This window comes from Cetorhinus maximus, chromosome 24, assembly GCF_964194155.1.
Source record: "Cetorhinus maximus chromosome 24, sCetMax3.hap1.1, whole genome shotgun sequence".
NCBI lineage: Eukaryota > Metazoa > Chordata > Chondrichthyes > Lamniformes > Cetorhinidae > Cetorhinus > Cetorhinus maximus.
This window is the reverse complement of record NC_135902.1, coordinates 32,574,967-32,589,688: the sequence shown is the minus strand read 5'-3', so window position 1 is coordinate 32,589,688 and position 14,722 is coordinate 32,574,967. Positions and strand designations below refer to the sequence as shown.

The 14,722-nt window shown below is 43.4% G+C and overlaps 1 protein-coding gene across 1 annotated transcript in view; it reads right to left on the bottom strand.

Moving 5' to 3' along the window:
• rbfox3a (RNA binding fox-1 homolog 3a) overlaps nt 1-14,722 on the bottom strand; it is a 440,178-nt gene that overhangs the window by 121,887 nt on the left and 303,569 nt on the right. Inside the window, exon 3 of the mRNA XM_078570955.1 lies at nt 14,539-14,679. Within this exon, the coding sequence (XP_078427081.1) occupies nt 14,539-14,679 (141 nt within the window). The remainder of the gene's footprint in view (nt 1-14,538; nt 14,680-14,722) is intronic.

Sequence of the window (14,722 nt, the reverse complement as noted above, 5' to 3'; positions counted from 1 at the left end):
TCCGGTCAAACATGGGCAAGGAAACATCCTGCTGGTTACCATGTACCGCTGTCCGCCCTTCCCACCACAGCAGATGAATCACTGCTTCTCCATGCTGAACAGCACTTGGAGGAAGCACTGGGAGTGGCAAGAGTACAGAATGTACTCTGGTGGGGGACTTCAATGTCCGTCGCCAAGAGTGTCTCATTAGCACCACTACTGATGGAGCTAGTCAAGTCCTAAAGGCCATAGCTGCTAGACTGGGTCTGCGGCAGGTGGTGAGGGAACCAGCAAGAGGGAAAAACATGCTTGACCTCATCCTCACCAACCTGCCTGCCGCAGATGCATCTGTCCATGACAGTATTGGTAGGAGTGAACACCACACAGTGGAGACAAAGTCCTGCCTTCACATTGAGGATACCCTCCATCATGTTGTGTGGCACTACCACCGTGCTAAATGGGATAGATTTCAAACAGATCTAGCAACTCAAGACTGGGCATTCATGAAGCGCTGTGGGCCATCAGCAGCAGCAGAATTATACTCGAAAACAATCTGTAACCTCATGGTCTGGCATATCCCCCACCCCAACATTACCATCGAGCTAGGGGATCAATCCTGGTTCAATGAAGGAGGGCATGCCAGGAGCCACATCATGCATACCTAAAAATGAGGTGTCAACCTGGTAAAGCCACAACATGCCAAACAGCATAAGCAGCAAGTGATAGACAGAGGTAAGTGATTCCACAACCAACTGAGCAGATCTAAGCTCTGCAGTCCTGCCACATTCAGTCGTGAATGGTGATGGACAATTAAACAACTCACTTGAGCAGGAGGCTGCACAAATATCCCCATCCTCAATGATGGGGGACCCCAACACGTCATTGCAAAAGATAAGGCTGGGGCATTTGCTACAATCTTCAGCCAGAAGTGCCGAGTGGATGATCCATCTCAGCCTCCTCCAGAGGTCCCCAGCATCACAGATGCCAGTCTTCAGCCAGTTCAATTCACTGTACATATCATCAAGAAACGGCTGAAGGTACTGGATACTGCAAAAGGGTATGGGCCCTGACAATATCACAGCAATTGTACTGAAGACTTGTGCTCCAGAACTTGCCACGCCCCTAGCCAAGCTGTTCCAGTACAGCTACAAAACTGGCATCTGCCCAAAAGCGTGGAAAATTGCCCAGAAAAGTCCTATACACAAAAAGCAGGACAAATGCAACCCGGCCAATTACCGCATCATGAGTCTACTCTTGATCATCAGTAAAGTGATGCAAGGGGTCTACAACACTGCTATCAAGCAGCACTTGCTTAGCAATAACCTACTCACTGACGCCCAGTTTGGGTTCAGCCAGGGCCACTCAGCTCTTGAACTCATTATAGCATTGGTTCAAACATGGACAAAAGAGCTGAACTCCTGAGGTGAGGTGAGAGTGACTGCCCTTGACATCAAGGCAGCATTTGACATAGTGTGGCATCAAGGAGCCCTAGCAAAACTGGAGTCAATGGGGATCAGGGGGAAAACTCTCCGCTGGTTGGAGTCATACCTAGCACAAAGGAAGATGGTTGTAGTTTTTGGAGGTCAGTCATCTCAGTTCCAGGACACCACTACAAGAATTCCTCAGGATAGTGTCCTAGGCCCAGCCATCTTCAGCTGCTTCATCAATGACCTTCCTTTCATCATAAGGGCTGATGTGGGGATGTTCGCTGATGATTGCACAATGTTCAGCACCATTCGCAACTCTTCACATATTGCAGCAGTCCATGCCCAAATGCAGCAAGACCTGGATAACATCCAGGTTTGGGTTGGCAGGTGGCAAATAACAGTCATGCCACACAAGTGTCAGACAATGTCCATCTCCAACAAGAGAGAATCTAACCATCACCCCTTGACATTCAATGGAATTACCATTGCTGAATCCCCCACTATCAACATCCTGGGGGGTTACCATTGGCCAGAAACTGAATTGGACTAGCCATATAAATACTTTGGTTACAAGAGCAGGTCAGAGGCTAGGAATTGTGCAGTGAGTAACTCGCCTCCCTCCTTCTCAAAGCCTGTCCACCATCTACAAGGCACAGGTCAGGAGTGTGATGGAATATTCTCCACTTGCCTGGATGAGTGCAGTTCCAACAACACTCAAGAAGCTCGACACCATCCAGGACAAATCAGCTCGCTGTATTGGCACCACATCCACAAGCATTCACTCCCTCCACCACCATTGCATAGTGGCAGCAGTGTGTACCATCTACAAGATGCACTGCAGGAACTCACCAAATTTCCTTAGACAGCACCTTCCAAACCCACGACCGCTACCATCTAGAAGGTCAAAGGCAACAAATACATGGGAACACCACCACCTGTAGGTTCCCCTCCAAGTCATTTACCATCCTGGCTTGGAAAAATATCACCGTTCCTTCAATGTCGCTGGGTCAAAATCCTGGAACTCCCCCCCTCACAGCACTGTGGGTGTACCTACACCACAGGGACTGCAGCAGTTCAAGAAGGCAGCTCACCACCACCTTCTTAAGGGCAATTAGGGATGGGCAATAAATGCTGGCCAAGCCAGCGAAGCTCGCAACACTTGAATGAATAAAATAAAATTTCTGACCTTATGATGGAGGGAAGGTCATTGATGAAGCAATGCAAGATGGTTGGGCCTAGGAGTAGACTGATGAGGCAGTAATTGGCCAGGTTAGATTTGTCCTGCTTTTTGTAGACAGGGCTGGACAATTTTCAACATTGCTGGGTAGATGCCAGTGTTGTACAGGAACAGTATGTCTAAGGGTGCAGCTAGCTCTGGAACACAAGGCTTCAGTACTATTGCCAGAATGTTGTCAGCGCCCAGAGACTTTGCAGTATCCAATTCGGAGTTAGTGGCAAAGTTGCTCCTCACAAGATTGCCTGCTTTTTGGCCTATTTATTGGCCACTGAATTTTCTGGTGTCACTTCCGTCAAACACAGAAACTTGCTCAAGCATGGATGGATATTTTGGAATGAAGTAGTGATGATGATGTGATGCCATCCATTGTATAGTACCACTTCAGAAGCAATGGATTTAACACTGGCCCATACATACCAGGCTACCAGCATTGTCAGGTGCTAAAAATGCGATAGTAACTTTAAGCGGCAACTTTAATGCAGAAAAGGACACGTTACATGATTTCCTTTATTAATAGAATTTCAATTTACAAGCAGAGACAACTCTATGGTCACATTTTGGGATACTGCTTGGCTCTTTAAGTTGCTGCAGGTGTAGGGAACCAGCAAGGGCATCTTAATCATTTTAACACTTTAATGGAGAGTTCCCAAACAAAAGCGGTAATTCCACTTGGATCCCTTCTTTGCCACTTAAACAAAGCCGACACCAGAAATTTATCAGGGATCAGTGCCAGATAATGAGAGAGGACAAGTCACATTTCATGCAGAAAGTGAAATGTTTTCAGTGGTAGGCAATAGGGATTTTTTTTTCTATTCAATAGGATACTTTCTGTCAAAAAATCCTTCACAACTGCAAAAATGGTTACCACATGCCAAAGATCATTTTCACTTTGATAAGCAATAATTTTTAATGCTTTTTTTGCCCAATTTTAACATCCACCAATCAAAATGATATCTTGTGGTTGATTTTATGAAACCAGAACTTGACAATAGGATGACAGAAAACCAGCCAATCACAATGCATTATAATCCTGCTTTAATACCACTTGTAATAAGGCTGCTTTTATACACTTCAAGGATCTAAATTGCCACTTAACTGTGTAGTGTGCAAGCGAGTTCATTTCTTGTAGTTATGGCTCTGTATTCACTTCATAAAACCAGATTTAATGATGGCATGCAGCTGATACTAGATGGTAGTGCTGTTAACAACGAGAACTTACACAGGATGAAAAAGACTTGGCTAGGCTACAAAATTAATATGAAGTACCAACCAAGGACAGATATGGAAATGATAGGCATATACATTATAACTTTAAACAAACTGTGATAAAAGTGCCCTGTGGCATGATAGAACACTATTCTTAATTCAAAGTTAATTTGTTCAACTTTTAAAAAATATTTGTCCATGGGATGTGAACATCCCTGGCAATGCCAGGATTTATTGTCCATCCCTAATTCCCTTCAGAAGGCGGTGGTGAGCTGCCTTCTTGAACTGCTACAGTCCATCTGGTAAAGATACAATCACAGTGCTGTTAGGAAGGGATTTCCAGGATTTTGACCCAGCAAAGATGAAGGAACAACAGTTATATATATCTCCAAGTTAAAGTGGTGTATGCCTTGGGGAGGAACTTGCAGGTGGTGGTGTGCCCATGTGTCTGTTGCCCTTGTTCTTCTAGGTGGTAGAGGTTGCGAGTTTTGGAGATGCTGTTAAAAAGGCATAGGAGAGTTGCTGCAGTGTATCTTGTCAATGGCACTACACTGCATGGTGTGCCTGTGTAGATTTTTTCCTCTTGTTGGTTTCCTCCCAATCTGCTGAAGGACCAGTCTGGCAGATATGTCCTTCAGGACTCGGCTAGCTTGGTCAGTAGTAGTGCTAGCGAGCCACTCTTGATGATGGGCATTGAAGCCCCCACTGAGAGTACATTTGTGCCCTTTCTACCCTCAGTACTTCTTCCAAGTTGTGTTCAACCTGGAGGAGCATTGATTCATCAGCTGAGGGGGAACAGTAGTTGGTAATCAACAGGAGGTTTCAGTACCCATGTTTGACCTAACCTTGTGAGGTCTGGAGTCGATGTTCAGGACTCCAGGTCAACTCCCTTCAGACTGTATACCACTGTGCCATTGCCTCTGCTGGTTCCTTCCTGCTGGTGGGACAGGGGGTACCCAGGGATGGTGATGGAGGTGTACCTGGAACATTGGCTGTAAGGTATGATTTGGTGAGTATGACTATATCAGGCTATTGCTTGACTAGCCTGTAGGACAATTCTCCCAATTTTGGCACAAACCCCAGATGTTAATAAGGGCGACTTTGAGGGTTGATGGTGGAAAGGCTTTGGGGAATCAGAGGGTGAGTCACTCACTGAAGAATGCCAAGCCCCTGACCTGCTTGTCCAGTTAAATTTCTGGTCAATTGTGTCCCCAAGATGTGGATACTGGGGAAATTTCATGATAATGCTGTTGAACCTCAAAGGGAAATGGTTAGAATCTCTCTTATTGGAATGCACATTTCCTGGCACTTACGTTACTTACCACTTATCAGCACAAGCCTAAATGCCATGCAGGTCTTGCTGCTTATCAGCATGAACTACTTCAATTACAAAGTGTTGCGACTAGAACTGAACACTGTACAATCGTCAGTGAACATTCCCATTTCTGACCTTATGCTGGAGGGAAGATCATTGATGAAGCAGCTCAGGATGGTTGGGCCCAGGACAATGCCCTGAGGAACTTTTGCAGCAATATCCTGGGCTGAGATGTTTAGCCTCCAGCAACGCAGCAACCACAACCACCTTCCTTTGTTTTAGGTACAAATCCAGTTAGTGGAGAATTTTCCCCTGATTTCCATTGATTTCAATTTTACAAGGACTCCTTGATGCCACACTTTACCCAATACTGCTCTGATGTCAAGGGCAGTCAATCTCACCTCACCTCCAGAATTCAGCTCCTTTGTCCATGTTTGGACCAAGGCTGTAATGACGTCTGGTGCAAGAGGTCCTGTGGGAACCTAAACTAAGTGAACAGTGAACAGGTTACTGGTGAATAAGTGTCGCTTGATACCACTGTTGTTGACACCTTCCATCAATTTGCTGATGATTGAGTGTAGACTGATGGTGTGGTAATTAGCCGACGGCTGAATTGGATTTTTTCTGTTTCTTGGGAACAGGACATACTTGGGCAATTTTCCATTTAGGTAATTGCCAGTATTGTGACTGTGCTGGAGAGCTTGGCTGAAGGTTCAGCTAGTTCAGAAGAACAAGTCTTCAGCACTGCAGATGGGATATTATTGGGGCTCATAGCCTTTGCTGTGTGCAGGGCTCTCGGCCATTTCTTGACATCATGTGGAGTGAACCGATTTTGCTGAAGACTGGTTTCAGGGATGGCAGTGACCTCAGGAGGCGACCGAGGTGGATCATTCACTCAGCACTTCCGCCTAAAGATGGCTGCAAACTTCACTACTCAAATAGTGGGCTCTGTCATTATTGAGGATTGAAATGCCCATAGGGCCTCCTCCTCTGGTTAGTTATTTAATTGCTCACCAACATTCAAGGCTGAAGGAGGCAGGACACCAGAGCTTTGATCTTCTTCGCAGATTATGGGATCATTTAATTCTATCGAGTATGAGCCTTTTCTGCTTGATAACATGCATGTATTCTGTGTTGTCACTTCAGGTTGGCACCTCATTTTTAGGTGTGTCTGGTGCTGGTCCTGTCGTGGTCCCCTACACTCCTCATTGAATCAGACTTTGTGATAATAGTAGAGCCAGGGATATGCCAGGTCATGAGTTTTCAGGCTGTGATGGCACACAGAACCTCCTGGATGTCCAGTTTTCAGCTGGTAGATCAGTTCTGAATCTATACCATTTAGCACAGTGGTAGTGTCACCAGGGTGACCAATTGTCTCAGCATTTCCGGGACCTTTCTGTAAATTGGCCTTTAGTCTTGCGTCCTGGGTCAAGCAAAAGACATGTTTTGCTTTGGGCATGGGAGGTTCGGGGCTAAACTGTGGGTGTCTGGGGACGGGGCGGGTGGGGGGGATGTTAAAACGGGATGGGAACGGCAGGCAGCAGCTTCAGGATTGGAGTTGGTTGCATGTCTATGGCCCTCCCTCCCCCACTGCCCTGAATGTTTCCCCAACAACCCCCACTCCACTCTCACAGATTCACCAGCACCCACATAGTGTATCCCTTATTTTTTTGAACCAGAGATGGTCACCCTGAGTGGCACACAACACAATGAAATGTCTCTTCTATGTAAAGATGGAACTTTGTCTCCAGGAGGACTGTGCGGTTGATCACTCCTACAAATCGTCTCATGGACAGATGCATTTACAACTGGTGCATTGGTGAGGGTGAGGTCAAGTAGGTTTTTCCCTCTTGTTGGTTCTCTGCCATCTATGTCCTTCAGGACTCAGTCAGTTCAGTCAGTAATGGCACTCAGTGATGGATATTGAAATCCCCCACCCAGAGAATATTTTGTTAGTGAGGAGCACTTTGCAGGATTGTATGGGCTGGGATTGCCTTTGCTTTGTCCAAATCCTAGATGAAAGCTGGGTGATGCGTCCAGGTTTATTTTTCTTTTTCGTAGCAGTTTGATACAACTGAGTGACTTACTTTCTCATTTCAGAGGCCAGTTAAGAGTCAGCAACATTGCTGTGGGTTTGGAGTAACATATAAGCCAGACAGGATAAGGATGTCAAATTTCCTTCCCTAAAGGATAATAGTGAGCCAGATGGGTTTTTATGATAATCCAGTTGTTTCATGGTCACCATTACTGATTCTAGCTTTTTATTTCAGATTTTATTTAATTAGCTGAATTTAAATTTCCCAGTTGCTTGTGTGAGATTTTAACTCATCCAGGCCTCTGCATTACTAGTCCAGTAATATAACCACTATGTTACCATACTGTGCATTCCCTGATAATTGAATTGTCTTATAAAAAATGTAGAATTTAGTGCATTATTTAATTCAAATTCCCTACTGGTGGCTCAGTATATTCTAATTCTGTTAATTCTAAAATCTGCCATTATAAAACCATGATGAACTTCTGATGGATAGTTTTGAATTACCAGCAATTCCTTGTTGCAATTGCAAAATGTTTGAATTTTAAAACTGCCCATTTACAATATGTTAATCCTTATTGTTCTCATGGTTCTGGGGAAAATTGGCTCACAGTTGGAGGACAAGGAGTTGTACCTTCCCAGGAGATACCATTAACAACACATGAAATCAGATCTGTTCAATGAATTGAAAGACAGCACTTAAAAGGTGTTGAATGAGGAAATTGAAGAGGTGTGCAGATGACTGTGTAAACCAAGTGTTAGGTACCATATTAATCATACATTAACATGTCCATGCACACTAATTGTGCACAATTGCTGAATAACTCATGCCTTAACTATACAATACCCAAAGGGCATATCACAAGGTAATTATGGATGAGGAAGATTATTAGTTCCTGCACCCGGATGCACCATAAAGTTTCCTCGACCCCTCCCCCATTGCAAACTCCAATTGTTTCCTAAATGCATCCAGAATTTTAGACTTCCTCACTTTAGAGAGAAATCTATTCCAATTGCAATTATTCACTGTGCCCCAAGAAGTCCTTGATATGTCAAAATTACATTTGACTAGTTTGAACCCTTGTCTTAATCACAAAAAATTAAAGTAACATGCAAATTCACATTTTCAAATCCCACTTTATGTAAACCTTCATAAGGTCACCTCTCATATTTAAAACAAAATTCATTCTTGGGATGCAGACAGCACACATCTTAGAAGCATAGGGAGTCTCCTGATGACATATTTCCAGCATGCAGAGAATTGTGAGCAGCCAGTTGCCTCCCCTGTCAGTAGCAGTTCTGAGGTACCAAGTGCTGCATCCCAAAACATTGAATCATGCACATCGCTCTGTAGCACCAGTACGGTCAGTACAGTCAGAGGTTTCTGATATAGGTAATTTTATTAATTCGATACCGCAGGGATTTTGACAAGAGTGTTCATCCACCGCTTCTGAGCCCTAACCTAATAAGCGCCTGGGAGTGGGACACCCAGGGAAGGGATGGGAAGGTGTTCATTAAAAGAAAGCAGTGAAAATGTGAGAAAAGCAAATTAAACATGCTGAGCAGAAGAACACAAACATTTGCCTGGAAATTACTACTGTCAGCATTAACCGACAAACCCTTAACCCATTTGTGTAACATTCTCTGTATGATGTAACACAAAATGACAAACCTTTTACTTGTCATTATTTTAGTGCACAGAATAGAAAATGTTAATGAAGGCAAACAGAAAAAGCAACTATCTGCTTAGCTATTGAAAACTTGCCCATGGTGAGTGTAATAGCAAATTGTGGAGCTCATAGGAGAAGAACCGGGCAATAAAGACCCTCATACATAAGTCTCCCGGGCTGCATTTCTTGTTCTGCTGCAGGTATCTGCTCTGTGCTTAGTCCTTATGGTTTTCCATGGATAACTGCTGCTCCTCATTGAGGTACATGTTTCAGTCTTGGCCCGCATTGGAATACTATGCCTGATGCAGCACACTAATATCATTTTCTGGACCCAGTCAACTTCCTTAGTGGTCCACCCATTTTCTTTATGAAGCTTCTGTTTAACCCATACTTCTGTATCATTACTGGAGTATGGCGGCTGTGTCATTAGCCATGGCAGCATAACGTAGTCCATTTCCCCAAGTGGCCAGCCTTCCCTTCTTTCTTTGTCTTCAAAGAGTCATCAGATTTTCCTCAGGATGAACACATCGTAAGATTTATCTTGATATGTATAATTTTGTGGCATGGCTTACGTACGACTTTTTAAATACTGAAATGGAACAGCCGGTAGATGTGGACAACATACATAAAGCAAATGATATCCTGTAGCTTGGGAATGGGTGTATGATGAAACACAGCACCAGTCACTTGCTTCATGCAGCAGTGGATTGCATAGTGACTGGCCTAAGTGACATAAGAGTTGAGGGCATCTTCACTGCAGTGTGGATGGTTGACTGTGAACATTGTCTTCAAGAAGCAGATGGTAAACTTCAGTCACAGCCTCCCTACTGAACAGAACCCTTATCATGTATAGGTCCTCCATCATGTTCAGGTGGGTGCCATTGACCCATCCCCTGAGGAAGTTGGTTCCATGACCAGTTTGCCTCTCCACTGCTGCGTCACCCTCTCCTCCAGTTCCTGCTGGAGTGTGAAGAAGCTACTATTTGGCTTAAGAATCCATAACATTATTCACTTCTGAGTTTGCTTTGCTGATGCATCCAAATATGATCGATCACTTGAATAACTAATGTCCATTCTGACTCACATGTCAACATGTTGCTCATAACATAAGAACATAAGTAATAAGAGCAGGAGTAGGCCATTTGACCCCTCAAGCATACTCCACCATTCTATAAGATCTGGTCTGATCTGGTCATGGCCTTAACTCCACTTTTCTGTCTGCCCTTCCCCCCACCATAACCTTTGACTCCCGCGTAGATCAAAAATCTGTCTAACTCAGCCTTGAATATATTCAATGACCCAGCTTTCACTGCTTTCTGGGGTAGAGTAGAGAATTCCCAAGATTAATGGTCCCCCCCGAGGGAAGAAATTCCTCCTCATTTCCATCTTAAATGGGAGACCCCTTAATCTGAAACTGTGCCCGCTAGCTTTAGATTCCTACCCTGCCAACACTTACCCTCAGAATCTGGCCTGGATTTTCATCCTCAAGGCAGGTAGTGGCAGTCAGGAAAACTCCCAGCTAGGCCCACCAGTCTTTGGAGGAAGTGCCTGCAAGGACAGGATTTTCAGGTGGGTGGGGTGGGGGTGGGGGGTGAGTATGGGCTGGGGTCGGGCCAGCCGACCCAGGGAAAGGGTTGGAAACAGCCACTGGGGCTGCCGGGTGCAGAGCCTGGCTGTTTAAAAAACCCGCCTCGGTGCTGTGGAACTTCATTCCATTTAAAATAAAAACAGGAAGGTCCTCCAGCCCCCACCCATCACACCCTCCCTCCCCATACACTCCCCATGCTCCATCCATGCTGCCTCATGCCCAGGTATGCCCCCCAATGGCCTCGCATGCCCCCATGTCCCCAAACAATCCCATGGCCCCTCATATGCCCTCTGCCAAGCTATGATACTTCCACGCCCATTGACCCATTATACACTCTATAGAACCAATGAAGTCCATAGTGACAATAGGATGTGTAAAAAAAAAAGGCTTTAAAAACAGTCAGTCATTCATTCATAACTTTACACTATGTTAAAAACTTCTTTTTACTAGAAGTCAATAAACATGTCAATATCAAGACCCTTTAAAGTTTCAGTAGCTGAAACTGCAAGCATTTGAAACCTCTTAACCTTGTGTAAACACACATTGTGCATTTGACAGCAGAAATCAGAGACACAGAGCTGTCAATCAAGCAATGTTTTCTCTGGGGCTCAATTGTTTCAATAGGATGGATTTCTGGGCTCTCAGCCAAGCCTCATGTATTCTTGGCTGAGAGCCCAGTCATCCATTTGCATACTAAAACACCTAGCCCCAGGGAAAATATTGCTTGATTGACAACTCTGGCCCTCTGATCTCTGCTGCCAATTTCACAGTGTTTATTTACACCAAGGTTAAGAGGTTTCAAGTGCTTACAGTTTCAGGTATTGAAACTTAAAAGTCTGCATGATTGACACTTTTATTTCCCTATAGTAATAGAACTTTCATTTTAACATAGAAGTGAATAGTGCTATGCATTCTTAAGCCAAATGGTAGCTAATCTCTCATCATGAGAGATTAGGTCGATTAGGCCTGTATTCACTGAAGCTTAGAAGAATGAGAGAAGATTTCATTGAAATGTATTAAATGCTGACAGGGTGGGACAGAATGGATGCAAGGATGATGTTTTCTCTAGCTGCGGGGTCTAGAACAAGGAGTCACAGTCTCAGGATACTCGGTAGGCCATTTAGGCCTGAGATGAGGAGAAACTTCTTCACTCAAAGGGTGTTGAACCTATGGAATTCTCTACCACAGAAGGCTGTGGAGGCCAAGTCATTGAATATACTTAAGAAGGGAACAGATAGATTTCTAGATTCTAAAGGCGTCAAGGGGTATGGGAAAGAGTAGGCATGTGGCGTTGGGAAAGATGATCAGCCATGATCATATTGAATGGCGGAGCAGGCTTGAAGGGCCGAATGACCTACTCTTGCTCCTATTTTCTATATTTCTATGTTTCCCTACTTTTACACTCCATCCTCCTTGCAATGAAGGTCAAGATTCCTTTAGTATTCCTAATCTCTTGCTCTACCCACATGCTAACCTTTTGTGGTTTGCGTACTAGGACACCCAGCTCCTTCTGTACAGCAGCATTCTGCAGTCACTTTCAATTTAAATGATATTCTGCTTTTTATTTTTCCTACCAAAATGCATAACCTCAGCTCCCACATGATACCCCATCTGCCAAACATTTGCCTATTTACTGAACCTATATATACATAACCCTTTGCAGCCACTTTGTGTCCTCCTCACTGCTTGCTTTCCCACCTATTTTGGTATCATCAGCAAATTTAACTACTGTACCCTGTGCCCCTTTATCCAAGTCAATAATATAGATTATAAATGGTTGAGGCCCCAGCACTGATCCCAATGGCACCCCACTAGTTACAGTTTGCCAATCTTAAAATGATTCATTTATCTCGACTCTGTTTCCTGTTAGTTAGCCAATCCTCTCGCCATGCTAATATATCACCCCCAACAGCATGAGCTTGTATAGTAGGCTTTTATGCAGATCTTATCGAATGACTTTTTAGAAATCCAAACACACTGATTCCTCTTTCTCCACCCTGCATGTTACATCCTCAAATAACTCTAATAAATTTGGAAGTACAGAACTTGAGTGTGGCTAAAAAAAAACAGATTTTTTGTTGAAGCTTTTTGTCTTGCACTCATCAAGATAATTCACAAGAATACCAAATGTAAAGGGAACAACAATTTAATCTGTATGAGAACAGTGTGCTGATTGGCTGGCAAGTGGACTCAGATTGGTAGAGGCATTGCCATGGAGAATGCACCAGTTGGCAGCGACTGACTGTTAACTGCCAAGCATTGTTTGAACTTTAAACCAGGCAGCTTGACACTAATTGGTCAAGACATTGCCCTGAGGCAATTCACTAGAGTCAGAGTCCACTTGCCAACCAATCAGCACTTTGTTCTTGTGCAGTATAAATTGTTGTTTCCTTTACATTTGGTATTCTTGCGAATTGTCCTGATGGGTGCAAGATGAAAGGCTTCGACAAAAAATGTCCCTTTTCTTCAGCCACACTAATAAATTTGTCAAGCACAATTTCACTCTGCTTGATTGTATTATGACTGTTTAAAAATGTCCTGCTATTGCTTTCTTAATAATGGATTCCAGCATTTTCCCAGTGACAGATGTTAGGCTAATTGGCCTATAGTTTCCTGCTTCCTACCTCCATCCTTTCCCGAATAGGGGCGTTACATTTGCAGTTTTCCAATCTGCTGGGACCTTTCCCGAATCTGGGGTATTTTGGAAGATTACAGCAAATGCATCTATTAACTTTGTAGCCACGTCCTTTAATACCCTAGTCTGCAGGCCGTCAGATCCAGGGGTCTTGTCAGTCTTTGGTCCCATTCGTTTTCCTAGCATACCTGCTGCTGCTCAATTCTTCAGGATATTCTCAGGACATGCCTTCAAAAAGGTTTCAAGCTCCTTAACAAGCACTTTACTTTTTTCTTTTCATTAATTTACTAACATTCATTCCAGGCTATGAGCAAGACTTGAAATAACAGTAATAATGGAAAAAAAAAAGTCTGGTACCACATTCTACCAGTCTTGCTTATTATCATCTGCTTTTTTATTCAAATTAATACCCAGAGGAAAAGATATCTCATAATCTCCAGATTCAATATAATGTGCTATTAGGCTCTGTTGGGAAAGGACAAACACTAAGTCTGGGTTTAAGTTTATAAATAATTTAGTGCAGTTGGCAGCCATCTGACCTCTGGGAGAGGTAAATTCCACGAGCAGTTCATGTGAAGAATCAAAAATGTTGTGTCCTCAGCTGAAGTTCTGCCTACTTGTAGCAAGAGAAAGTCTTAGACTACAATCACGCTGACTGCACTTATAAAATAAAGACATGGTCATGTGATACTGTGACCTAATTTTAATTCTCCGGAAGAATCATTTAATTAGAGGTTTAGAGCATTTAATTCAAATGAACTGGATGCCTTGTTCATTTATTTAAAAAAATTGGGACTCATGTACTGTCATTCTTTTTGATATTACTGGATTTTAAATATATCATGTCATTTCAATTTTATATGTAAAGGGTTACATAATCAAATCCCTTCCAGAAAGAATGCTTCTGTTCTCTGCTTCAATCAACTATTATCACTGTCATGAAACCAATGCCTTGTAAGTAAACACTGCCTAAGAGGCAGGGTCTGGGTACAGGTAAGCAGGGGCAGACAGCTGTACCTGTCTTAACCTCATGCAGTTGAATGTGCTCTCATAGACAGTAGGTGTTCCATTCCACATCAAATTAAAAAAGCAAAGTTTTCAACATATATTAATTCAGCAGGTTGTTAGTAGAATTGTCAAATTGAAGAATGCAGCTTCTTTGAATCACTTGATTGTAAATGTTGGATTTAAGTGCAAAATCCCTAATTAAAGTCCATTTTGAAGTGTGCTGACACTGCCACAATAAATTACTACCATCTCTTTCTCCTGTAAAATTGCAATCAATCACCCAATCTGTAAACCATCAGTCAATAAAGATTGTGCTGTCTAGCTCCAATGCACCTGATGATAGAATGCTGAACAAGTGTGAATATATATGTCAGAGCTCAGAATTTCTGAGGCAGGCAGGGTCATTGCTTCATCTATGATTAAAAGCTATGCACCTACCCCAAACATTTGTCGCAGGTCAGGGTCTCTGAATCGGAAGGGGATGTTGGAGACATGTAACCTTTTGGGCTGCTGTTTCTCTGTGGTCTCTGATGACTGTAGCTGCTGTGACGAATCTGTCTGTGCGGCTTCATCTGTCTGCTGGAGGAACGGCAAAAGGAAATGATAAAATGACAGGCAAGTT